The sequence below is a fragment of the Polypterus senegalus genome, chromosome 10 (assembly GCF_016835505.1).
Source record: "Polypterus senegalus isolate Bchr_013 chromosome 10, ASM1683550v1, whole genome shotgun sequence".
Taxonomy (NCBI): domain Eukaryota; kingdom Metazoa; phylum Chordata; class Cladistia; order Polypteriformes; family Polypteridae; genus Polypterus; species Polypterus senegalus.
Window position 1 is genome coordinate 17,821,908 of NC_053163.1, and position 27,121 is coordinate 17,849,028.

A 27,121-nucleotide genomic window follows, 5' to 3' on the forward strand; every position below is an offset into this window, starting at 1 on the left:
AGCTTTAAATGATTGAAAAATAAAACTCAACGAATAAATCTGCCCGAAATGAAAATGAAAACAGCTGCTTAGTCCATTAGATTGTAAGTGTATCGTAAAAATGTTAAAAAAAGAAAAAAAAGTTTAAAAGTTACTGGAGAGCAGCGGCGATCGATCAGTCACACCCGCGTTCGCTCAAACGGAAGTATAACATGATGGTGTAAAAATAATGTGGTGGTGTTAAACTATTATAGTAATTGGGGGAGGGATTTGATGCAGAATGACCACTGTAAAGGATTAAACTGATAAGCAAGCGATGACCAACTGAAATACATAGAGGACAAGGGCAGTAGCTCTGCACACATCAAGATCTGTAGCAAATAAAATGCTACAGGATTATGTTTTCATTGAAATTTAACTCATGAGACCCACTCACATTCACTTTATCTGGTTTATTCTTTATACAGATTAATATTTTTTCAGTTATACTTTTCCCAAGACATCCTACTACTAAATAAGGCAAGCTTCTTTCTGGATGTATATGGTGGCAGCGGTGGGAAACTGGAGAAGTAGGGCCAGTTTTGGTCTCCCCATTTTAATGTCGCCATTGTGGCTCCTCAACATCAGTTATGACAGAAAGAAAGACCCCGTGGGTAATCCCTTACAATTCACAGAGAAGTTCAGAATGGTGACATTTTGTTACATTACGTGCAACTGACTTGTATACATTCATCCCCCCAGCTTAGTTAACCCAGAGAGGATTGCCCAACAGTCTTCCCCGACTGGCCAGCAGTGTACAGTTTTTCTCGTCTGTGAATGCGCTTGTGTGCTTTAAGGCTCACCAAGTGACTGTAGGCCTTCCCACATTCTGTGCAACTAAAGGGCTTCTCCCCAGTGTGAATGCTCTGGTGCGTCTTAACACTCATCAAGTGCCCAAAGGTCTTCCCGCACTCGTTGCAACTGTAGGGCTTCTCTCCCGTATGGACTCTCAGGTGTCCTTTAAGGTGCTCTGGTCGGCTGAAGGTCTTTGGGCACTCTGGGCAGCTGTAGGGCTTTTCTCCAGTGTGAACCCTTAGGTGCCTCTTCAGGTGCTCCGAGCGGCTAAAGGTCTTTTTGCAGGCCGTGCACGAATATGGCTTCACACCCGAGTGAATCCTCTGGTGTTTTCGAAGGTAGGACATTTTTGTGAAGGTCTTCCAGCATTCAGTGCAGCTGTAAAGTTCATAGCGTGAATAATACCCATTGGAGTTCTGATGGCTGTCAGTCTGTTGGATGCTCTTTCCATAGTTTTCTGTGTTGCTGCCAATCTGATGGGGATTAAATTTCTCATCTGTCATCTCCACATTTGGGGTCTTCTCCTGCTCCACCCGCTCCATCTTAACTGAAGAAGAAGAGACCTTCACTTCTGGTAACTCTCTTTTAACGTGGAGGGGTACCCATGCCATTTCACCCTGTACAAGATGATGGATGCCCGTTTCACTACCATCCTCCTCCTCCTCACCAAGTTCGGAGCTCTCCTCTGGGGCACTGTCTCCATCTTCAGAAGAGTCCAGAGAGACCGTCACACTGTACTCCTTGCCAAAGACACACTCTTCTTCGACAGGAGGGAACTCATTAAGATGGGGGACAGCGGGCTCTTCTTTCTCAGTGGTTGCTGCAACAATAAAAAAGTCACATTAGACATTATTCAAAATTACACGTGGTATATTAGGAAATTAAAAACACCATATTTAACCTTTCATTCAAAGAGAAGCAGAAAAAAAAAGAAATTCGAGGACAAAGGGGAAAATAAGACATCCTCAAAAAATCTGCAACATCAGAAATGGCAAGGACTTAAATTATTTATTTCATTAACACCAGAAACCGACCTCTAATGTGGTGATTGGCTGAAAGAAAAACCTGCGGGCACTGTGGCCTCAAGGCCGGAGACCCTTATGATCCTATAAAGCCCCTGTCATACTACACAACTTTCTCAGTGATTTTCAGTCAGACTTCACTTATGATACTTTCTGAAAATATTCAGACCCCAACACTTTTTTCACATTTCCTTTCAACCTTCTGCTAAAATCGTTTACATTTGTTTCCCTCATCGATTTGTTTCCCTCATTGATGAAGTGACAACAGGATTTTAGGAATTTTTGCAAATATATTAAAGATAAAAACTGAAATATCCTATTGAAACAAGCATTCAGACGCTTTGCCGTGACACCTAAAATATGGCTCTGATCCACATGTTCTCTCCTAGAAAGTACTGAAGGAGAAGGTCCGAACATCAGACTGTGATCTGAATTTTGAAGGGGCTGGAATACTTTCTGAATCCACATTTAGAAGAAATTAAAAATTTATTTTTTTTTTACCCTACCTTTAAAACACTTAACTTTTTGTTGACCATTTTCTGTTTAATGTGACCCATCCAAATCAAGATATAGTTTGAAAGGATCTGCCAAGGAAGAAGGGGGTAAACTGCCCAAATCTTGGTGTGCAAAGCTGGCAGAGACTTACCCAAGATGCCTCGAAGCAGAAATTGCTGCCAAATAGGCACTGAATTAATGGACTGAATATGGACATTGTTTTATCTTGGTAAAGTAACATATATATTGCTCTACTTTCCCCTATTGTATTATTAATATGAAGCCTTAAAATGCCTAATCTCACAGACTTACCACTGTATATAACTTATCCCCACCTTTCCTTCTATATCTATAACCTCAGGCAATTAGATGTAGTAAAAAGACAAGCAGGAGTTAAGTTACACATAAAATAATGTATTACTGATAATATTCATAAATAATAACAAAATGCAAAGTACATTTGAATATTGGCAACAATACAACCTGATTAAATGTTGATGTGTTGTTACAGGTGGCACACAGACTTGTAGTTACTTAAAATGTCTCTAGTTAAGGCATCATTGGTGCTCAGCTTTTAGCCACATGTCTGTTCAAAATGGCTGAAGCTGTGCTCTTCATTGTGTTGTCTTCAGTTCATGGTGTGATGGTCTTCTTCAGTTGTTAGCAAGAGAGATGCTTCTTTCATCAAACGTTGGTTAGCATGAGAGAGAATGTGAGGTTAAGCACGTACATTTATAGATGTTCTGTCCAACCCCTACAGCCAATAGGATATCATGGTACTTAAAGGCCTCTGAGACAAGCCAATTCCAAACAGCCATACCTCAGACCAATGAGGAAAGTAGAACATCTTAACACCAGCAAACCAACCCCATCTAAGACCATCTGTTAAACTAACCTGGCTTTGTGTGGGGGATGAGAGAAAGACTTTAGCAAAGAAACACTCGCCAAACTGGTTTAAGACACATCCCCCAAATCCTGTCGTAAAATTACAAGTAGACTCATTCGTAAATGGGGGGTGGACACTAAATTACATTGCTTTGCCTACATTACAAATAAAGACATACAAAATACAGTGGTACCTTGGTATACGTCTGCTTTGGAATAAGTCCAACTTGGTATACGTCCTGTTTGGACACGAAAAATTTTGCTTGGTATACGACCTTTGTTTGGAATACGACTCGTGTGCTAACCTTGTTTACCTCTCTCGAGACAAAGCCACGACTGCCCACGGCGTTAGTGCGCCAGTTGCTAGCATTCAGTGAACAACCCGCGCTATAACTCTCTGAAATTTCATGTGTGTGATATAGCGGGTCCACAGCTCCTGTCAAAGTCCAGCTTTAAAATAAATAATCACCGCTCGCAGCTTGGTGAGGGGGCGTGGTGGTTATGTGGCTGAAGGTTGTCAGGGCGATTAGCGATGTGGGCGTTTCTCCCCAAAGTGCACTTGTGAGGGACCGTCCGCATTCATGATTATTCCTGGGGCTGCTTATCTTGATAAACAGAAGCGCGAGTTGGCTTGAAAAGGGGAGTAAAAAGAAAGAAGTAGGGGGGCCGCTAGGTAAAAAGGCACCGGGCTTCTTCTTGGTTTTTTTTTTTTTAAAGAATGCTTCCTGCTCTATTTTAACTTTGTTGTTTTAAGAAGACTTTTTCTATTGTTTTTAACCTCCACGTTTCACTTCTGATTTTATGGATTATTTATTGGAACTTTGGAGACTGCACTTTAATTTGAACACCTTGTTTTGAAGCACTTTGCACGTTTTCACCATCCCCTTGCTTTACCGATGAGGCACATTACCGACGGTGTAGGGTTCAAGGGCTACCCGGCAGCAGATGGGAACATACAGCAAACCTGCATCGTCACAACGTGATTTTGTGTTTTTTTCATGTAAATTTGAATTGATTGTTGAAAAGTATGAAGGTGGCATGCGTATCCAGGACATGGCTGTTGCATACCGTTTGCCGAGAACGACGGTATCTACGATTGTGAAAAACAAAGATGTTATTAAAAAGTAAAGTGAGGTAAAATTTTCATTTATTTCATCTAATTGCTTTTGTATTTATGTATTTTAGTATTAAGCACTGTTTAAATTATTTTATACAACCCCATCAATGTATAATATGCCAATAGCAATAGGATTTTTTTTTCATGGGAACGGATTAATCATTTTCCCATTATTTCTTATGGGAAAAATTTGTTTGGTATACGTCCTGTTTGGTATAAGTCAAAGGATCTGGAACGGATTAAGGACGTATACCGAGGTTCCACTGTATTTATCAAGTTAAATGCAAAATCTCACATCACAACAGACATAAGAGTTTTCAGTACGCTGAACCTACCATGTAATTAACTGTATAATTACAGAATAACTACTTTGTACTCACTGTATAATACAGTGTAATGGTATAATTAAGTATTCGATTATAATTGTTATTCCATTTTTTATAAGTAGTATGTATATAAATTGTGAAATAACGATTACAACTGAGTGCCTTATTATAGCGTTACACTGTATTACACAGCAAGTATAAGGTAATAACACTTAGTTACTCTACAATTATACAGGTAATTACATGGTAAGTACAGTGTAATTAAGGACACCTAATCTAAAGTGATACCAATGTGTTTCCTTTGTTATTATGATTAATTAAGTGTAGACTGATAAGCAAAACAGCAAATTTAAGGATTTTAAAATTAAAACTACAACACAATAAAATGTGCAGAAACTATAGGGGTATTAATACTTTGAATCCACTGTAAATATCATACTAGTGCAGGGATTCTCAGGTTCAGTGTTTGGGGTCCCCTATGGTTGCAATGTATCATCTCAACCAGTTTCCTCCTTAAATTGGATTCCTACAGTAGTTAAGCAAGATGCTATTTCCAATTTCTGTCATGCCGCCCCCCCCAAATTATGGTTATGATAAATTTTTATTGAATGATGTAGAGGTGTGGTGGGTGCAGCAGCACACAGTATCAGTGCATGCTCCCAAATCTGTAAGCCTGTCTCTCTCTCTCTGCTGTAAGAAAGTAGGTAAGAGTTGCATTTTTGCTTTTTTTTTTAATATTTTGTTATTTTTAAGCCATGATACACATTCTGAGATACCAACTGCTAAATGGCAGTAACTATGATTTGCTCTGGAGCCTACTCTTTTCATCATCGTCAGAATTAATACAGCAAACTCCATAGTAAAACGTGAATTAAAAAACTAATCAAAAGTAGTTATGGTTAAGCTTTATAATACACTAATAAGGCCTCCCCTTGAGTACTGTGTTCAATTTTGGTCTCCACATTACAAAAAAAAAAAAAAAAAAATACATAGCAGCAGTAGAAAAAGTCTAGAAGGGGTTGAATATACACTTTTAAGAGTTAATTTACCACTGGAGATTGTGTGGCGTGTATAAGTTGCATTCCCACATCCCAAACACACATTACACTGATCTGAAGTTCCAAATTATGGCCTAGTGACTCATCCTGGTTTGGCGTCTGTTTTACATCCCAATGCTACCAGAATTGCCGCCCAGACCCTCCCCTACTAACCCACGACTGCACTCAACAGTTTTCAAAAATTTATATTAAAATCAGTCAATTTGAGTTGCACATGAGTCTAACACGAGGAAGATCACCTGTGACAGCGGTCGTGAAAATGCTCAAACCAGGCTTTGAACCCAGAGTTCTGGGGCTGTAAGGCAGATTTTCAAACTAGTTAATGAGTGTAGCTGTTCTCAATTTAATTTGCACACCGAAGACATGCAGATTAGGTGCATTGGCGATTCTAAATTGTCCCTAGTGTGTGCTTGGTGTGTGGGTGTGTCTTGCAATGGGCTGGCACCCTGCCCTGGGTTTGTTTCCTGCCTTGCACCCTGTGTTGGCTTGGATTGGCTCCAGCAGACCCCTGTGACCCTGTAGTTAGGATATAGAGGTTTGCATGGATGGACGGATCCCTCAATATACAGGCAAATTTCCTAAAGGATATGAACAAATACACAAAAATAGTAATGTTTTTAAGTATCTTATGCTAATATTGAAATAACTTTGATCCTGCTCATTATTATTATTATTATTAGTAGTAGTACTACTCTGGTTATTCTGAGTCGTTTTCAAGCCCGACTGATGCCATTGTTTTAACCTTGGCTACTTTCTATTTACATTCCGCTGAAAAATGTAATGAGGCAGGTCTGCGCATGCGTACTCTGGGCAGCCCCTCGTCCTGTCGTTTTTTTTTTATGGCAAATACCGCAAAGCATGCGGTGAAAAAGTCTTTTCACGACAACAGGCGATGCGGCGCTTTCGAAGTCCTCATATTTATTTTTTTATTAGCACTGGGTTAAGAATACGAAGAAAAGCCAAAGCTTACTGTGCACAGGTGCCCCTTTATCGGGCACAAAAATGTTGCCAATTTGATCCCAGCCGTGGACTAAGATAGACAGATCACCGGTGACCTCCGAGGCTTCTACTATGTCCTGGTGATGGAGGTCGCTCCTGGCGTGGACCATCTCGCTGTTCACCAATGGCAGGACCCGCAGCCTCTCCTCCTCCTCGTTTTCCTTCTCGTAGAAACTTACAGGAGGCTCGCAGTTTCTCTCGGGGCAGTGCGCTTCGGCGGAGTTCAGGTATTCCCGCACAGCTTTCAGCTTGCTCCGCGAGATCTCCAGCCCCAGCTTGAGGCATTCAATTTCGTTCTCTTTGCCCAGAATGTCGAGCTGGAAATCGGCAAACCTCTTGTCCACCACGTCCGTGAACTCGGACATGATAAAATCCACGGCCGCCTTCACGGCTTCCTCAATAATGTAAAGAAAGTCGTTCTCGTACTTGCCACCACGTCTCCACACCCCGTTTCCATGTGGGTCGCTCGCCCTTTGCACGAGTTTATATTCGCAGTCCATAAAGTTGGAGAATGTGTTCAGAATAGACTCCGATGTGGCTTTCACGGTCTGCTGGATGGTGGTGGCAATCTGTTCTTTCAGCATGCAGGCAGAAATCCCGCCTTCCATCTTGTCTGCCTTTTCTGCATTGAGGTGGGGGGCGACTTGTCCGCACAGCTCAGTCAGCAGAGGCGCCCCGCTGTGGGACCAAGCGGCAACGGCGAGCTCATCTGGAGATGCCAAGCAGGGGCTGCCAATTAAAAAGGGGGAAAAAAGGTACTCACTTTAATTAAATAAAGGAAATCTTTAAAATTTGAAGAAAGGGTTTTATGCAAGGAAAGCTTCCTTAATTAAAAACAGCACAATTCATGAAAAAAACATATTAATAGAATGTCACATTGCTTATTATCCCTTCGTTAATAACATACAGTATATGTATATCAAAATATATTATACTTATATTGCTAGTATATATATACTGTTGCAGGCTAACACGTTAGACTGGATACTTTAAGCACGATTGTCAACTTTCTTTTAAATAAATTATTAATATATTCATATTTCATTTTTTGATCAAGACTGTAATGCACCATCTATCATTAATAAGTGATACCTCGAAAGCATCCTTGTGCTACTGACATTGCTAACCAAGGTCCAAGAATGGATTTTAGACATAACGGTCTTGGTCTCGTGAACAGCGCCTTAAAGGTGTCATACATAATGGAATATTTAAAAAGCATCCCACATCCAACAACTTGATCTTAAGCCGTTTACAGATTTTTTGTTGCCCATGTCCGCAGGTGTAATGTTTCTCGATTTCTCATTCACATACATTTACTCGAACTTAAATAGTCGCGAAAAGAACCTTTGCGCTTGCGCGAAATTCGCCGGCCCCGCCCCTTTATAGCCACAATTAAAGCACGCGAATGCAGCTGGTATGACAAGCCGAGTTAACATTAACACAAATTTCAAAGTAAACTTTAAGATGCCTAGGAATACGTTACGATACCTTAACAAGAATTTGTAGATATAGTGCATAAATGTACTTAAATGTACTTTTAAAAATCTCAGGATATATTAAAATGACATCTCAAATACCTCTGAGCGACTTTTAATTTTCTCTTCTAAAAAAATAACGATATTTTAGAAAAGCAGAACACTTGTAAATACATTGTCACTTTGAAAAATTATTTTCATAGCGTGTTTTAATGGTTTTTATTTTGTCTGAGTTTATTTTCAAAATGAATGAGAAGAATCAAGCTAATTTTACCTTTACCATAAAGACCAAACTAAATCCATTGGGATTCAATGTTGCATAACAGTAAAATATGAAATCTTCCAGTAGGGCGAATACTTTTTGTATAGGCACAGTATACAACAAACCCTTTGTGGTGATTGTGAAACATTTCAGCTTTCTAAATACAGGCAAGTAATCTCTGCTTGGAATACAGAAGAGGAAAGTGAACAAATGCTTTGAGTAAATGACTGTAGTTCATCCGAAGCCCAACATGAGGTGACGCCCGACCAGTCATCAACAACATCAAAGGTAAAGGAAGGCCGAGGTAACAAGTGAACGGTGATGTCAGTAAATGTCAATTTAAAAATAGTTTTGAATATACAAACACTCATCCAGTTGGTAACCCTCTTCACTTGCAGCCCAACCTGGCAGCTGTGGGCTAAACTGGACAACTCACCTCAAACCACCAAACCGAAACACGCACATCATTTGTGAACAACAGACTTATTTAGTATGGCCTAAAAATGCAAAATGGGACAACAAAAACAATCTTTCTGCCACATTTACGTTTACATTTACATTTGTTTGCTTGGCAGACGATTTTATCCAAAGCGACTTACAAAAGAGGTAAACATAATCGAGTGACATTAGGCTAGGGCCCGTTTGTTCAGCAAGTGTAGTAAGACAGATAACAAAAGCTGATTGATGCAAGTAAAAAGATGTAATAACTAATAATTTTACTATCATAGATTACAATTGCTAAAACAATTAAGATTAATCTAACAAATCAACCAATTATAGCACAAAGCAAAGTTTTTTTTTTCCAATCAATTAGACAGATTTTCACAGATATATATTAAGGGAGTCAGCAGTACGGATGGAGGCAGACAGCTTGTTCCACCAACTAGGAACTACACAGGAAAAGAGTCGGGACTGAGACTTGATACCATGCAGAAGTGGCATCACCAGGTGCTGTTCCCTGGCAGACCTGAGTGGGCAAATAGAAGCACGGCACCTCACCAGTGTCTCTATACACTCAGGTCCTGACCCATTGACTACTCTGTAAGACTTGAACTTGATGTGTGCTGCTATTGGGAGCCAATGGAGTGCCCTAAAGAGAGGAGTGACATGTGTCCACCTCAGCTGGTTAAATACAAGATGGATCATCTGCAGTGGTTAGATAGCATCTGCAGGTAAACTGCCAGAAGTGCAATAGTCCAGGTACAACAAGACAACAGATTAGATGAGAAATCGTGTTGCATAATCTGTCAGATAAAGTCAGATCTTGAGGATGTTGAACAGTCTGAACCTGCGTAAATGAGAAGCAGTAGAACTGAGGTCAGAAAAAGATAGCTGCTCATCAGTTACCACCCCAAGGTTGCATACTGACTTGGCAGGTGTTAGTGACAGTGAGCCAAGCTGTATAGAGATGAGAGGTTGAACAGACTGTCTGGCTGGGATCACAAAAAGCTTAGTTTTTGCCAGATTGAGCTGTAGATGGCCGTCCTTCATCCAGGTTGAGATATCAGTAAGACATGCAGAGACTGTGTTTGATACTGTATTGTCCTTAGGTGGCAACAACAGGTACATCAGTATGTCATCCGCATATCACTGATAAGAGAACCCACAGGATTGGATGATGGAGCCCAGTGAGGTGGTGTACAGAGAGAAAAGTAGAGGATCCAGCACCACCATGACACATTGTAGGATGTGCTTGAGATGTAGGACTCAGGCCATCTAAAAGCAGTCCCAGTGATGCCAAGGTCGGAGAGGGTGGTAAGTAGAATGTCGTGGTCGACCGTGTCAAAGGCAGAGGAAAGATCTAGAAGGATCAGGACTGATGAGATGTTGGTAGTTCCAGCAAGTTGTAGCTGGTTGACCATTTTCTACAAGGATTAAAGAGACCTGCATGGTTATAAACAGCACATTCAAGTGATTTGGAAAGAAAGGAAAGTAGAGAGACACAGGCCTGTAGTTGCTAACTTGGGATGGATCAAGTGTTGGTGATTGTGCTTCCTAAATGACTGTGGAAATCGTTAAAAATTAAGTCACTTTGTGGCAGCCTTTATGAAAATCCAAATTGTTCTGTTCTTTACGTTTTTGTACCCGTGTAGACACTGAACTGATGGCTCCATCCCAGGACTGTCTTAACAGCATTATAGGCCCCCAGGCAAAGCCATGCACTGTGGTCCCTAACTACACAACCACTCACAGGAATAAAAATGTAAATGGTCGATAAAATTAAACATATATTTATTTTATTGGTACTTCCAACAAAGTCAGTGTTTAAAGATTAAAAAACATGCCGTACAGCAAAGATGAATCAACAAGTCACGACATACGTAGATTAGCATGGGGCCCCTATGCTAATGGACACCCTGGGGCTGCTGTCCAGCGTGTCCATGCGGTAAGACGGCTCTGCTGTTTCCTTCTTCTCTTCTTAGGACTACAGCTAAATGGTGTGCTATGGCTTTTAGAAGAGAACGGAAGAAATGCCCAGATGAGTGCCCCGTGTTTCTCTTTCTGGTGATCACTGTTAGGCCGTGATTGTGTCCTTCTCTGATGTAATCTCTTTTTTTCATGGAGACAGACAGCAGACCGAGGCCTCCATCCTCAGTAATCTTGACTTGTGTGTGTCTCTTAGCTCGGGCTGCCTGTCTTTTAGAATCTTCTGCTTTTCATTTCCTTTTGTCAATCATGTCATCCTGCATTTGGCTTTGATCCTGCAATCTCAAAACGTCTGTCTCAGCGTTCTTCTCTTCTCATTCTGAGTCAGACTCTCTGCTTCTAAATAATCCACCCATCCATCCATTATCCATCCCGCTATATCCTAATTTACAGGGTCATGGGGGTCTGCTGGAGCCAATCCCAGCCAACACAGGGCACAAGGTAGGAAACAAATCCCGGGCAGGGCGCCAGCCCACCGCGGGGCACACCCACACACCAAGCACACACTAGAGACAATTTGGGATCACCAATGCACCTGAACCTGCATGTCTTTGGACTGTGGGAGGAAACCGGAGTACTCAGAGGAAACCCACACAGACACGGGGAGAACATACAAACTCCACACAGGGAGGACCCGGGACGTGAACCCTCCTAACTGTGAGGCAGCAGCGCCACCACTGCGCCATTGTGCTGCCCACGCTTTTAAATAATGCACTTCATTTTCCAAAATGTTGTACTTAAAGCCAGGTAAAGTTGCTTCCACTCTTTTCCAGGTAGGGTACTTTCTGAGTGGAGTTTGCTTGTCCTCTATGAACTCCATGGATTCACTCTTGGACCTGTGGTTTGTTGCTTTGGACTTGTTGTATTTCCAAATGACCTCAGTCAGGGTGCCAAAAGGTGGACTGGCATTAAATTAAAGCTCAGTTTCTGCCCTGAGCCTGATGTTGCTGTAATATGAAATCCCACAATCCTTTACTGGAGAATAAGGGTCGGAAAATGGCTAGCCATTCATGTTATGCATGATGAAGTTAGTCTTTTTAACCATGTGTGCACATTTATGTCACTTTGTGCACGGCAAGTAAAGATATAACCTTTCAGCCTTCAAACTTTTATTCAATTCCCACTTCTGCCACCATGTGAGATACTAATTAGGTATTGAATCCAACCTTGAGAAGTGTATTTCAGAAAGTTCTACTATTAACCAACTACTGATGGACTTCACCAATAAAGATGGAGCAGATTACTGAGCCTGAATCACTTTTACAGGAAGCTCAGATCCAGCAAGTTCCATCAAAGAGCCGACCTGCATGAATTTAGGTAGCCATGTTTTATGACATTGACAGCTTTTTCTTTTGGTTTATGCAAGTTATTGTTTAAGGTCAAACACGCTTCATCTGACCCTTTTCTTTTACATTTCTTTTCCTGTTTGCACTTATCTCTAGTTCTACAAGACCTGGCTTATTCTACCGGGATTAAGTAAATCTTTTTGTACAGCAATCTTTCTTCATGGTTAACTCCAGAGGTGTGACATGATTTCCTCATGTACTGGGCCATTGAAGTCATTCAAACTGGTGAGGCAATGTCTAGTTGAGAAATTTCTTTAGCTTACCTAAAATTATGGGATTTCAAGCAGTGCAATGAAATACTCCGTGGTAATCAGGGCTAACCCTGTTACTGCTCAGTGTTGACTAAATGCTAAAATCTTACTCTGGTACTCTGGTAATCTATATATATAATTCACTAAGGGCACGCAAGACAGTGAGCACAAGCAAGACAGAGCCCCGCCCGCCAACGCTAACCCTCCTATTGCATCATGGGATACACACGACAGAGCCACGCACGCCAACTGTAACCATCCTCCCGAGTCCAGCGTTGCTCTCGAGGCACACAACAACTCACCAAACACAGTCTCAGTCGCTTTCGTCTGTGCAAAAGTCCACATGCACCTCTGAGCCACGTTGACTTTACACGGCACACAAGACAGAGAGCCCCGCCCACCAACTCTAACTAAGGGCAAGCAAGATAGAGAGCGCATGCAAGACAGAGAGTCCCGCCCACCAACTCTAAGACCATGGGATACGCACGCATTTAGTGTATAAATGGATATAAATAATTGCAAGTAAACGATTCACCAAAATCTGTTGTATGTAAACGATACTGTTTAAAACGTTATTGTTTTTTCATCAGAAAACCTGGTTTCCACGTCTACCTTTTACCACTCGCAAGAGGGCAGACGCACTGACTTATCATGTCGACTGGGCAACACAGAGAATGCGGCGTCTACCTATATATGTCTATGTTTTCCATAGCCTGCTACAGGAAGGTACTCTCATGACCATTGGCATTCTTTTTGCTCCTTGCTATTTTTGTTATACTGCGATGGTGGTTTCCTAAGCCTTTGTTATACTGAATTCCTTTCTCACCGTTTTCCGTTCCTATTCTTACACCGGCGGGCTTCGGCTAGTATGCAATAAATCAGCTGTGGAGAATCCTGTTACTTAGGATATGCATATCTTAAGTAGATGAATTGCATCAAACATGTATATTCACTCTACATAAAAACACTACTTCATGCACTTCTGACCATCAAGCCGAGCATCCACTTTTCGTGACAAACGCACACTTATTTGTTGTGTGTGAAGGATCCTAGCAGTTGTGCTGTTATCCTTTTAATTTCCATCGAAACACCGACTAGCTGCGTAAAGATGGCTTCCTCCCATCAACCCCAGTGTACACCCAATGGCTGCTGGAAACATATCTTCTTGGTAAACACCACCTCAAGTTCATCTAAATAACAGGATTCTCCCCCATAGAGACAAAATGTCCTCATAAAAAACACTGCCACCTGATTGGACCAGGGGGTTTTTGTCATTGCCCTAACCCAATACTCATTTGTACTGCGGATTGGCTAATGAAAAATGCAATTTAAGTTAAATCAGATGACACAGAAACGATAACCTTGGTGAGCTGTTAGAAGATGCACTACAGCAGGGGCAGATTTAGAGTCTGACTGTAAGTAATTTATTCAATTCGATTCTTTAAAAAAAATGAGAAATACACCATTAATGAAAACAGACAGAATGTATTTGTGTAATTAAACAAAGCTAAGGGGCTCCATCCCTGCTTGGTTCACTCACCGACCCCTGGGGGCAGCACTATGAGCCGCTATGTCATGGCTGAGCTGCTCGAAGGGTGTTGGGGTGTCCCTCTGTTAGAGAAAGCCATTGTATTTAAAGTGGTGGTATATAGAAGAGTATGCAGGGTGCGGGAAGAAAACGGTTTGGTCCTTAGCTATTATAGATAGAAAATCAGTTACTTGAGTGTTATACTACAACTGTCTATTTTAAATACCAATGAATAATAAAATGTAGTAAAAAAATAAAAAAAGTACAAGTAAAAAGTAATAAAAAGCAAATAAAAAATTACATTAACGCCTCATCAAAAACAATATTATGAATTACTTTATCCTTTAACGTACATTCTATTAACGTTTCTTTTTTGCATTTCTGTTTGCATAATGTTAGGGCTATTTTTCTCTTTCTCAGTTATTGGATGATTCTCTTTGTTCTTCATTTTTATTATATACAGTTCTTTTTTGTTCATTTTCTTTTTTTCGATGTTCATTTTCAGCTGTTGCTGCTCTTTTTTTATCACGATCAAAAATTCAATGTTCTTGAATAGATAATTTGCTTTTCTGCCTTGCCATTCTAACCGACTGTATTGAAGGGCGAGTTAGCATCACTGAGAGTGTCACGGGGTGGGGCGGAGAGAGGATGTGCACAGTAGGAGTGACGATTGGGCGAACGGTGTGGAGGGGTGTGGTCAAGGCTGAATAACATGGACATGATGGAAAACATTTTTATTATAAAAGAGAAAGACAAAAAGTATTCACTTTTAAGTCAGTTTATCATTCTTATATTTTACTGGTTGAAAATAGCAGATGAAAGGCCACTGGTTATCTCCATTATTTCTTTACTTCATTTATGTTTTAAGGATCCACTTGCACTTCCTTTCTTGCCAGTTGTACTTCTATGGTTCTTTAATGGCAGAATCCTCTAACTTAACATTCTGTTCTCTGTAGACTCCTCTGGTGGTGTATTTTTTTACATAAGACACTAGTTGATTACCAAATTGCATCCTTTACCACGTTTATTACTTCTCATTCTTTCCTGCCTATTACATCTTGTCCATTTACTTCATAAGAGATATTTTTTTCTATTATATTACAGTCTTACAAATTCCTTTTCTTTATTTTAATTAAAACATGACTTGGACATTCTGTTTCATTCGTTTGTTCAAGCTCATTTTTCCTCTTTTTTTTAAACCTTGTAAACTTGGTCAGTAGAGCTTTATACATACGTATCTCCCCTCGTGTTTATCTGTCAGTTCTCTTTCGATATGATGTCTGCAGATTTGTCAGTAGCTTCTGCTCGTAAGATGTTCATTCCTTGAACGTCAGACCTTGACAGGTGCCAAATGTTCTGATTTATTTCAAATTCTTACTTAACAGCTCATTTTGAGGCCACAACAGATCTTTTTAAAACAGGAGTGAGGAAGGCTGAAACTCAAGGATTTTCACTGGGGGTAATTTTACTTTAATGGGAATATAATATTCATAAAGCTACATTTAAACATGACTACAACAATTACACATTATTTTATATGCCATTTATGGAATTGTTGTGTTTCAGTGTAGTGCTAAACATTGGTAGATACTAATGCATTTTCCTTTAGTAAATCCACGAGAAAAGCCAAAGAAAAAAGACAATAGGGGTTCAAAAGTGAGCCCTAGCCATTCTTCCAAAAAAAATGTAATAATAAAATAATCTGTGTGTCTGGTCTGCAGAGGGAGAAAAGGATAAAAGGCATTAGGACACAGTGCCACCTGCTGGAGTGGTGGTAGAACTGCAGTCACTAGAGCCCTTCAGCTGTCTCCTTGGAGGGCATGTGTGAAACTGTCTATCTATCTATCTATCTATCTATCTATCTATCTATCTATCTATCTATCTATCTATCTATCTATCTATCCTGCCTACTACACTAAAGTTAATATCTATCTATCTATCTATCTATCTATCTATCTATCTATCTATCTATCTATCTATCTATCTATCTATCTATCTATCGTGAACCACCGAGGCACATACAGCTGCCCTAACCTGACACAAACAGACAGAGAGTTCCAGCTCTGCACACACTTTATTTCTGTAACAAAATGCTTTTGTCTCATTTCCCCAACAGCAACACCATGTAAATACAGCACCAAAGTACAAACCACACTCCTTTTCTTCTCTTCTTCTTTCTCTCTCTCTCTCTCTCTCTCTCTCTCTCAATCCTTCCTTTTACCTCCACTCCTCCTGGCAAGCTCTGTCCACATCTTCCCAACTCTGGCTCCTCAAATGGAGTGAGGCAGCCCCTTTCATTCAGATAATGGGAGTGTTCCAGGTGGTTCATCAGTGTGTGATGGAAATCAAAGATAGGGTTATTCTGCAGCTCTCCCAGCGTGCCCTGTGGGAAAATGTTGTGCCACAGCCACCCAGGATGGCCACCCTCTAGTGTCACAGGGGAGGTAATGCTTCATCAATGCTCTCTCCACAGTCCTTCCATTCCATTGGCGTCCCTGCCAGATAAAGACCGAGGCCACATAACACACTATCTATCTATCTATCTATCTATCTATCTATCTATCTATCTATCTATCTATCTATCTATCTATCTATCTATCTATCTATCTATCTATCTATCTATCTATCTATCTTATATAGTCACTTTCATATATATCTCAAGGAGTAATTTAAAAAAAAAATAAGAACAAGTGGAATTGTTGAAATTAAATTTAAATTGCTTGACTTAATTTTTAGAAGCATGTTTCTCTGAGGGATGGGAAAAAAATCAAGGACCACCTCTGATCGTTTCGGTTTTTCTAAGTTCATACTCACACACACCTTTAATGGCACCTCTAGGGAACTGTCAGATGACCCTAGCAGTAAATCTTTGTTATATGTATAGCATGCAGTGATCCACAGACCATGACTCCAAGTCCTCCCGTATATTGTGACCGGTGTTGACTTCCAGGTCACTAGAATGAAATGTGACCCTGCAAACAAAATACATACATGCCTGTCAGGTTAAATGAAGACTCTGCCTGGCCCAGCATAAGAGCACAAATGTACTTGTGATTGTGCTTTGCTCCGGATTGGGGTGCCAACATGGCAGTTGCCTTGAATCCAGTGTTGCAGGTATTGGCTCTGGCTCCAACACTGTACTGAGTTTAACCAAATCTAAAGGATCGTTTACATAGCACTTCTTTTCTCTGAAAGATATTCCATTAAGTATCCATCTTTGTATTATAAAACAACCTACTACACTATTTCTTTCCTTAATTTTTCATATTGAAATATTCTGTAAACGATAGTCAGTTACCACCAAGGGAAACAGGGGACCTTAATGTTACCTATAGTCTCAATATGATAAAAAGAAGACTCGGAGAAAATGGAGATACTGAATACTGAAAGCGTGTAATGGAGGAGTATAAACAGTCAGATAAGCAACTTTATTCTCACAGTTGTAAGTGTAATGACACAAAATGCCCACTGGGTGAAGCCATTTGAACATCTTCGAGCAATGGTCATGAAGCACAGAGCTTCAACGTCTACATTACGTTGGTGTGTTTATGATCCAAAAGTGTTTATAGCAGTGGTCTCAAGCTCTGGTCTTGGAGGGCCGCAGTGACTGCAGGTTTTCATTCTAACCCTTTTCTTAATTTGTGGCCTGTCCTTTGCTGCTAATTAACTTCTTTTGAGTTAATTTTAATTGACTTGCTCTTGACGACTCAGGCCATTTGTTTGTTTTTCCTTAATTAGCCGCCAAACAAAAATGAGATATAAAATGAACTAAAGCATGACCAGCAAACTGTGTCGGTCATTCAATATCTGAAAATAAAGAAAGGTGAGGGTCTCAGGAATGTTGATCTGCTCAGGTCCACAAACAGCGCTCTTAGAAAAGAGAAAATCAACAATTTCAGAAATGTCTGCTATTGCACAATGAGAGCAGCAACAAGCCATGGAATTAAAGAACGAGTTTAATTAACAACAAAAATCCACACCTAATTATGCAACTGGTTGGAGTTTGAGGCCCTGAGTTAGTTGGTCTTCTGTTGGGTCCTTCACTTCTTATTTCATTTCTGTTTGGGTGCCATTTAAGGAAAGACATGAAGCAATCCAAAGGAACAAATCTTACAAAACAAAACAAGTCAATTAAAATGAAAGGAAAAGGAGTTAATTAGCATTGAAAACTGGTCGCCAATTAAAAGGGTTAGAATGAAAACCTGCGGCCTCTGCGGCCCTCCAGGCCCGGAGTTTGAGACCACTGGGTTATTACAGAAATGCGTACAGAATTCTGTGGAGCGCAGAGCAGATCAGGGCAGTCAAACAGAAAATGGTTTGATCAGCTTAATTACACGATGAGGTGATATTTTCTTTGACAACCTGAGCCTAATGAGATATCAGACACATACATTGAGAACTTTATGGTAATCGGCTGTGGATTGTTAAACGAAACCAAAGATCAAGAACTGTGTCAAAAAGTAATAAAAGAATTCTGGATGGACCTAAACTTAGCAAAAAAAAAAAAAACATTTCTATGTAAAGAATTTGAGTAATTGCACATATACAGTACACATACAAAACAAGGAAAAACAATGTACAGAAAATGTAGGGAAGAAAATCAAACTCACAGATTTGGTGGGAAGGCCAAGAAAAATAACAAGAAATTGCTTTATAAATAATTGACCGACATTGTCAAATACACTAAATTCAATTTAGAATCACGGGGTACATGGGTCAGATCTACTATGAAACTAATGATGCTTACGCTTCAAGTCCCCTAATCCCAGAAGTCACCTTAGTCCATATAGGTTACAAATTTTAGGTGTCTACTGTATGAGAAGGGTTTTTAGAAAATATTATTATGAACTCCTTGATGAAACCTGAAAAGCACACAAAGCAATGGTTCCACACATAAATCAACATAAAACGTCTGTTGCTACGTGCTGTGGCTGCTGTTGGTGTGTGTTTGGCAACTCTTGTGGCAGTGGCTGTGTGGGGGCGCCTCGATGGCCAGCAGGAATGCACAATGGGCCGGCTGCCTGGTTGTCTTCGCACAGCAGATGGGTGGCGGTGGCAGTCGCAGTGTGACGCAATCTGGTTTGTACCTCTTTGTCACCATAAATGGTGGTCCTCCCAGGTGAACGCTGCTGTAGGCGTATCATCTACACAACCGTGTTCAACACTGCAATCAACTGGGGACTGATCAGCTGATGCTGGAACCCCATTTTTGTTTCCGATGTCCATCTCCTGATCACTTGCCTCAAATTCCAAGTCCGACAAGCCAGAGTCCGATTCAGTGATCATATGTAAAACGTCCATAGGGCATTTAGTCTCTCGCCAGATGTCGATACCATTTTAGAGGTTGTTTGCTCTTTGCTACTCATGCAGGGAATCGAGGTTAAATCAAGAAAGCTGCTTAACTTTCCTTCTAGCAAAGGGAGTCAAACTTAAACGTAAGGGTGAGTTTTGTCACAGTTTGCAGCTGACTACCGTCCTCTACCCCTGAATTTTGACAAAAGTCGACATCAGCCCTGAAAGAGTTAATAATATAGTTCAGTTCAGTACAGCAATATTAATCAAAATCTGACCTGCAATGGTTAAATTATTTTAAAAATTTGTGGTGGTCTGTCATGGGACAACCCCATTGACCTTACCCAGACCTTGTCACTGATTGTTAAGGGACCCCCAGAACAGTTTAAGCTTCAAGGCTCCAAAAACGTGGGTCTGCCATGAGAGAGGGGGCACTCATTCCACGAGAGACAGAGCTAATTACCGCATCATCAACAGTCCCTGATTTTTAATAAGAATAAAACAAAGCAGAATATGAAAAAAAAAAAACTTACGACAAGACAACTGAGAGATTGTGCAACGCCAACAAAGAGGGCACACAAATTACTAGATGAAGAAGGGCGTTACCCACTGCACCATTAACCAAATATCCATCTGTTGATTTTCTTTCCAGTTTCTCAGGTACATTCTTTATTAAAATGATGGCTCTTTAATGGCATTTTATGGTTCTTTACTGGGTTACGTGGTTTCTCATGGAACTATTGCTTGACAAAGCACCATTTACTGTATATACTCACGTTTAATTTCTCCCGCGGGTAAGTCGGGATTTGATTTTACTGTATGATTTCTGGTATTTTATAAATTTGGTCGTATAAGTTGAATGTGGAAAATTCCCGCTATTGGTCCAAGAGATTATGATATGCTAACGCCCACCTGAGAGAGTAACCACGGAGCACACTGCCTTTTTTTTCTATGTATTGTGCCTACGTGACCACACGGTAATACCCAAACTATTCAGAAGTCACGTTTGCACTGTTTTGTGTTTTTTTGTATCTCACACCCTCATACACATTTATCGTAAGAGCATCCCTAACCTACGATGGAGCGTTCAAACAGAAGAAAATATGAAACTGGTTTGAAATTAAAAGTCGTTGAAGTGGCAAGAGAAATTGGTAACTGCGCTGCTGCAACAAAATTTGATGTGTCTGAGAAACTGGTGTGAGAATGGAAGAAATTTAAGGGTCGTATTTTTGAACGGGTGTATAAGTCGGGGTCTGATTTTATCATCGATTTTTTTGGGTTTCAAGACCTGACTTATACGCGAGTATATACGGTAATTCTGGGATGGGTTATTGTGAAGTTGGTTCTTTATGCTTTGAAAAAGTCTTATATGTAAAAAAATAAAAATAAAACTGAAATCTTTCATGTATGGTAGGCTATTAGGCAGGACAAGAAACAGATTAAGAAAGCCTGTGTTATCGTATGGAGCAAGACTCCTTTTAATATCAGGACCCACTTGTATTTCACTGATCTGTTACCATCTATTCATGGTGATTTACTGTATGGAGCCTGTTACAAATCTAAATAAATACATGGTTCTTTCTGGAACCTTCATGTGAATGGGTCTTTTGGGAACCAAAAATGGCTCCCCTATGGCATTGCTCTGCAGAACACTTGACACTTTTAAGAGTGTAAGTGAACAATTCTATCTGCTGCAGCTTTAGACACAAGGGTGGGGATTACTTCTGAACTACAAACACTCTTTGTGATGATTTTTGGCTTGTCAACACAGCAAGTCTTTGGACTGTGCCACTCCACCGGATATGAGAGATCCATGAGAAGAAAGAAGGAGGTTGAAACAGCGTGTGTTTCGGTGAGAGGCTCTTCTTAAACAGCTTACTGTATGTTATAGCACCTTGATCGAGATGTGTTATCGCTGACGATGACGATTGGAATTACAACTCAGCTACAAGAGATGGATCGCAGTTTGTCTAAAACGATAGCAGCTGAGTTGATATTTGGAGTACGGGTATGGCAATAGTGTCCATCCAAAAGGGTCATCTGCCTATCCAATGAAAACTAAATTAGTAAAAGTAAAACTTGACCTTATTCTGGCATTTAGTTGTCCTCCTCCATTATCCAAACACCCTACCAAAGGGTAGAGCTGCCGGAAACTGCTGCATCCCAACTGAATTTAAAAAGGCCTTACATTTATCTTTTTGAATTTGGATGGTCAGGAAAACAATAGATGTTAACAGCTGAAATTTCTAGAAAAGGAAAAGCTGAACATTTTTATGTCTACAATGTTTTTGTTTGCAACATAACCATTTGTTGAGGCATCTCAATTAATTCACACGACGGCTGATGCTTGACCTACAGCCCACATTTCAGCTCTCAGTTTTCACAGGGGCTGTGTCAGTGTCCACTCCTGTGCGGTGGTGTCAGGTCATCGTACACAACACCCCGGGAATGGGCCTTCATACAATTGCTGATTGTCTGCAAGATGATCTTCAGCCTCCTGTCCAGGGCTAAGAGATGGGGCTCTGACAGCACAGGTGTCAGGGGGTCCCTGGACAGGGACTCACGAAGCACATCACTCAGCCGGTACTCCTCCTGGGACAGCAGACGCAGGCGATGGTAGGTGGATCGCTTGATTCTGAAAGAAAGACGAGTAGCAGTTCACTTTGAGCCTAAAAGCAAACAGTAAGTAGAAGACACATATTGTCAGGCTCACCTCATAACAAAGGCGGATTCCAGAAGGTCATTTACAGTATTAATATACTGTGCCTAAAACATAATTACTGAAGGAGCCAATCCATTATCATATAATAAATGAGTATTTGCTTTATATAGCACCTTATAATGGTGAGATTCTTGTGTGGGCTCTACATAATGGCCATTGTTTGGTGCTAACAAGATCAGCGCCCTTCCCATTTTGAGTCTCTAATAATGGGCGAATATCACTGAATTCACTTTGCCTCAAGTTTGGCGAAATCACGGAAATGTTTGGGAGCTTCACTGAACTCTGCATAATGAACTGAAGTAAAAGGGAAAGGAGAAACAGAATTACGCTGGGATGATCATTGTGGCCAGAAAGTACGAGCAGTGCATGTGAGACAACAGTGCTAATCCCTGTGTCACTATGCCTCGTGCACAGACAAACTCCACCCTCTAACAATATTATCTATCTATCTATCTATCTATCTATCTATCTATCTATCTATCTATCTATCTATCTACAGTGCATCCGGAAAGTATTCACAGCGCATCACTTTTCCCACATTTTGTTATGTTACAGCCTTATTCCAAAATGGATGAAATTCATTTTTTCCCTCAGAATTCTACACACAACACCCCATAATGACAACGTGAAAAAAGTTTACTTGAAGTTTCCATTCCCCATTCCTTTTTGCAGCACCTCTCAAGCTCCATCAGGCTGGATGGGAAGCGTCAGTGCACAGCCATTTTAAGATCTCTCTAGAGATGTTCAATCAGATTCAAGTCTGGGCTCTGGCTGGGCCACTCAAGGACATTCACAGAGTTGTCCTGAAGCCACTCCTTTGATATCTTGGCTGTGTGCTTAGGGTCGTTGTCCTGCTGAAAGATGAACCGTCGCCCCAGTCTGAGGTCAAGAGCACTCTGGAGCAGGTTTTCATCCAGGATGTCTCTGTACATTGCTGCAGTCATTTTTCCCTTTATCCTGACTAGTCTCCCAGTTCCTGCCGCTGAAAAACATCCCCACAGCATGAAGCTGCCACCACCACGCTTCACTGTAGGGATGGTATTGTCCTGGTGAGGAGCGGTGCCTGGTTTCCTCCAAACGTGACGCCTGGCATTCACACCAAAGAGTTCAATCTTTGTCTCATCAGAATTTTGTTTCTCATGGTCTGAGAGTCCTTCAGGTGCCTTTTGGCAAACGCCAGGTGGGCTGCCATGTGCCTTTTACTAAGGAGTGGCTTCCGTCTGGCCACTCTACCATACAGGCCTGATTGGTGAATTGCTGCAGAGATGGTTGTCCTTCTGGAAGGTTCTCCTCTCTCCACAGAGGACCTCTGGAGTTCTGACAGAGTGACCATCGGGTTCCTGGTCACCTCCCTGACTAAGGGCCTACTCCCCCAATCACTCAGTTTAGATGGCTGGCCAGCTCTAGGAAGAGTCCTGGTGGTTTTGAAATTCTTCCACTTACGGATGATGGAGGCCACTGGGACCTTCAAAGCAGCAGAAACTTTTCTGTAACCTTCCCCAGATTTGTGTCTCGAGACAATCCTGTCTCAGAGGTCTACAGACAATTCCTTTGACTTCATACTTGGTTTGTGCTCTGACATGAGGGGTCAACTGTGGGACCTTATATAGACAGGTGTGTGCCTTTCCAAATCATGTACAATCAACTGAATTTACCACAGGTGGACTCCAATTAATCTGCAGAAACATCTCAAGGATGATCAGGGGAAACAGGATGCACCTGAGCTCAGTTTTGAGCTTCATGGCCAAGGCTGTGAATACTTATGTACATGTGCTTTCTCAATTTTTTTATTTTTAATAAATTTGCAAAAATCTCAAGTAAACTTTTTTCACGTTGTCATTATGGGGTGTTGTATGTAGAATTCTGAGGAAAAAAATGAATTTAATCCATTTTGGAATAAGGCTGTAACATAACAAAATGTGGAAAAAGTGATGCACTGTGAATACTTATCTATCTTATAATGCCTACCATAGAAAAATTAAAATCAATCTATCTATCTATCTATCTATCTATCTATCTATCTATCTATCTATCTATCTATCTATCTATCTACACAGAGAGAGAGAGAGACAATAGCACAGCACAATACTCCTATTCCTTTATTATTCTTTGCATTTCCTGAGCTCCTACCACTATGACTAGCACCCACAGAGCCAGTGACACAAGCGATCAGTGTTATACACTATGGCAGCAATGCTTGATTTGTGCCGGTCCACTCCCTTCTTTGAGCTTCAGCAGTTAAATATGTCAAATATTTACCCTACAAGTCAATTAAATAGCTAACAATTAAAATAACAATAGCAGTCACAATACAAAAATAAATATTTACTGATTAAGTAGCCAATGAGACCTCTCACATTCAAAGTCATACACTCTTCACATGGTAAGGATGTGACATTGTATCCCACCCACATGCTAATATCGCCCTATTCCGTGTCTCAGCGCGAATGGTACTAAATTATCTTGAATAATGTCCATGTAGTAGCAGTTCTAATGAAGACCAGAAGAGGGCACTCAAGTGACACTAGATGCTGGTTTTCTATGAAGAGCCCACAGTGGTGTGTATTGCAGTTGTAAGCCGAGAATTGCGGCTTTTAGTAAACCTAAGCCTGTGGTACAGCAGTGTTTAGCACGTTTCAGCAATTCTGTCTCATTAAACTAGAAGAACATCTGAGTCTTCCACATTAAATAATAATAATAATAAATAATAACATTTATTTAACATTTTATAACCTACTCAAAGTGCTTTACATAGACCGTGGGGCGGCACTTGGACCACATAAGTGTACAGTATCCATCCTGGTGTTGCAACAGCAGCCACTGATGTGCCGGGTTGCTTACCAAACATTAGCTGATGAATGGGTGACAGAGATATTTAGACAGTTTGAAACAGGGGATGATTAAGGGATTAGAATGACCAAGCCATTGGAGGGCAATTAAGCCTGGACATCTCTTTTCGAAAGATGCCCAAGGATCTTTAATGACCACAGAGAGTGAGAACCTTGTTTTTACATCTCATCCAAAAACCAGCACCAAATTTACAGCAAAGTGTCCCCATCACTGCACTGGCACATTGAGATCCACACACAGACAGCAAGGTGAGCGCCCCCTGCTGGCCTTACCAACCCCTCCTCCATTATCAACCCAAGCTTTTCTAGACGGTCTCCAATCCAAGTACTAATCTGGCTGATGATGGAAATAGAAAGAACAAGAGTTTGAGACCACTTCACATTGTTTAGTGATCTGAAGGTTGGCTGACTGATTATCTTGAACATGGGAAAGATGCCATATAAGTTAAAATGTATTATTATTATTATTATTATTATTATTATTATTATTATTATTATTATTATTATTATTACCTGCAGCATTGCTGTAGCGGAGCCAATATGGAAAGCTCATCATGGGAGTACCGACCAAACCTGAAGAATCAAGAAATAAGTGTCAGATCCTCACCCACGGAAAAGATGGCACAGTTGTTACCAGAATATTTCCTGATTTCAATATCAAAGTGCACAATTTATAATATAGAGGTGCACATTATTATCTATACACACGTGTGAAGATGTTCCTCACTCACCCTCTGCCATTATCCAAATGGATAAGAAATGTTTCATTTCCAAATCGTTCAAACGTCTCATAATGATGTCGGTCTAAGTTACCTGAGCCCAAAGAAAGAGAAATCGAGTATGAGAGGCCAGCAGTCACTACTTTGTTTTCAATTACAGTCCAGGCAAAAGTATTCAATCCCCTTGAAAGTCATCATAATAAAAAGGTTTGTACACATTGATTTAGTCTGCCTTGAACCTATGGTTTATTTTGACTTTGGAAATGTATTGTTACTGCATAAGAGTTCACAACAAAAATACTGAATGGAGAAATATGTCTACAAATCTTTGGGCATGCATAAAAATATGAAGATGTTCAAAGGGATTGAATGCTTTTGAATACCGATGTATGTGAAATTCTGTGTGGACAGAGATTTATAGAACTAACTTTTTCTGTTAAAAATGACCATCGGCCCACCCAGAGATTGAAAATAACTTCTCACATGAGCGTTCACCCACTTTAATGTGACACACCTAAACCCTTATTGGTGCAGCCAATTGGTTATAGTGTAGAAATCACAGAATTAGTTCAATGGAGATCACCTGTCTGTAGCCGAAAGGTTGTTTTGTGTTTTATATTTGTAATAAATGACATTAAACACTATGTTTTTTTCTGATGACCAGTGTCAATAAAAGTCAAATTAAATCCACTGGCATTCAATGTTATATACTCTAATAGTAACATGTGAGAACTTCTAAGGGGTAAACACCTTTAATAGGTGCTGCATCTACCTGAACACTACGTACAAACATACTGCACCCTCTCTAACCTGATTTAGGATCACAGGGGTCCAGACCTTATCCCAGCAAACAGCAGTGGGCACACGGTGGAAAACAGCCCTGAACCAGGTGCCAGTCCATTGCAGGGCATTGCATACAAACACATTTCAAATATTTTTGAAGTCTTATAGGTTCTTAAGACATTTCATGGTCAGTAAATATTAATGTGATGTAAAGTAAATTAGAATAAAGCATTGGAGAGCTATGGGGTAGCAAATAAAATGAAATGTATGAACTATATAGTTAACTAAGAATAAAACAAATTAAAATGTATGAACTCTATTACAAAGGAGCACTGGGGTGCTTCAGGAATGGAGGGGGTCCACCAATCTGTTCAATTTCCGTGGCAGCTGGACCCCAGTCAGGAGCATCCGGAAGCTGAGGCCCACCTGACAGCGGGATAAACTGAAACCATCCAAGTGCTTTCATGCTCATGCTTGGTCTCTCCGTATGGAGAAATGTGACCTGCTATCTTGCTTTCTGAGATATGGATTCTGGTATGTGAATGATATCCTTTATTAATTATGTAACTTATGAAAGGCAGCCCACAGATATCAGTAATTATAAGCTTAGTAGTTATTGAATTAATAAATGGATATCTGTCTGCCATGCACAACAGGTTTAAGTTAAGTGTATGAACAGACAGATAACTGAATGCCCAGGAGAAATTCAACAAGGCTTGTGACTTAGGTGGGGGGATAAGCATTGCTACAGA

General features: G+C 40.5%; 2 protein-coding genes across 2 annotated transcripts in view; both read right to left on the reverse strand.

Annotated features, from left to right (window-relative positions):
* Nucleotides 1–211: 211 nt before the first annotated feature.
* On the reverse strand, nucleotides 212–7,394 carry LOC120536850 (zinc finger protein 184-like). Its single transcript, XM_039765369.1, has 2 exons — nucleotides 6,687–7,394; nucleotides 212–1,633 (listed from the first exon to the last, which is right to left on the reverse strand). The coding sequence occupies exons 1-2, from the start codon at nucleotides 7,321–7,323 to the stop codon at nucleotides 726–728; spliced, it is 1,545 nt and encodes a 514-aa protein (XP_039621303.1). The 5' UTR covers nucleotides 7,324–7,394; the 3' UTR covers nucleotides 212–725.
* A 14,145-nt stretch (nucleotides 7,395–21,539) lies between these two features.
* The window catches only part of LOC120536845 (extracellular serine/threonine protein kinase FAM20C-like), a 35,178-nt gene continuing 29,596 nt past the window's right edge, over nucleotides 21,540–27,121 (reverse strand). Inside the window, exons 9-11 of the mRNA XM_039765361.1 lie at nucleotides 25,599–25,680; nucleotides 25,381–25,440; nucleotides 21,540–21,931 (exon numbers count right to left, since the gene is read on the reverse strand). Coding sequence (XP_039621295.1) covers nucleotides 21,691–21,931; nucleotides 25,381–25,440; nucleotides 25,599–25,680 — 383 coding nt within the window. The 3' untranslated portion in view covers nucleotides 21,540–21,690. The remainder of the gene's footprint in view (nucleotides 21,932–25,380; nucleotides 25,441–25,598; nucleotides 25,681–27,121) is intronic.

Bases quoted from the DNA above. Each gene is read 5' to 3' on its own strand.
- LOC120536850 (XM_039765369.1), bottom strand. From the start codon at position 7,323: ATGGAAGGCGGGATTTCTGCCTGCATGCTGAAAGAACAGATTGCCACC. The intron at 1,634-6,686 runs GTAAGCTTTGGC...TTATTGTTGCAG, and splicing joins TAAAGGGGCACCTGTGCACA to CAACCACTGAGAAAGAAGAG.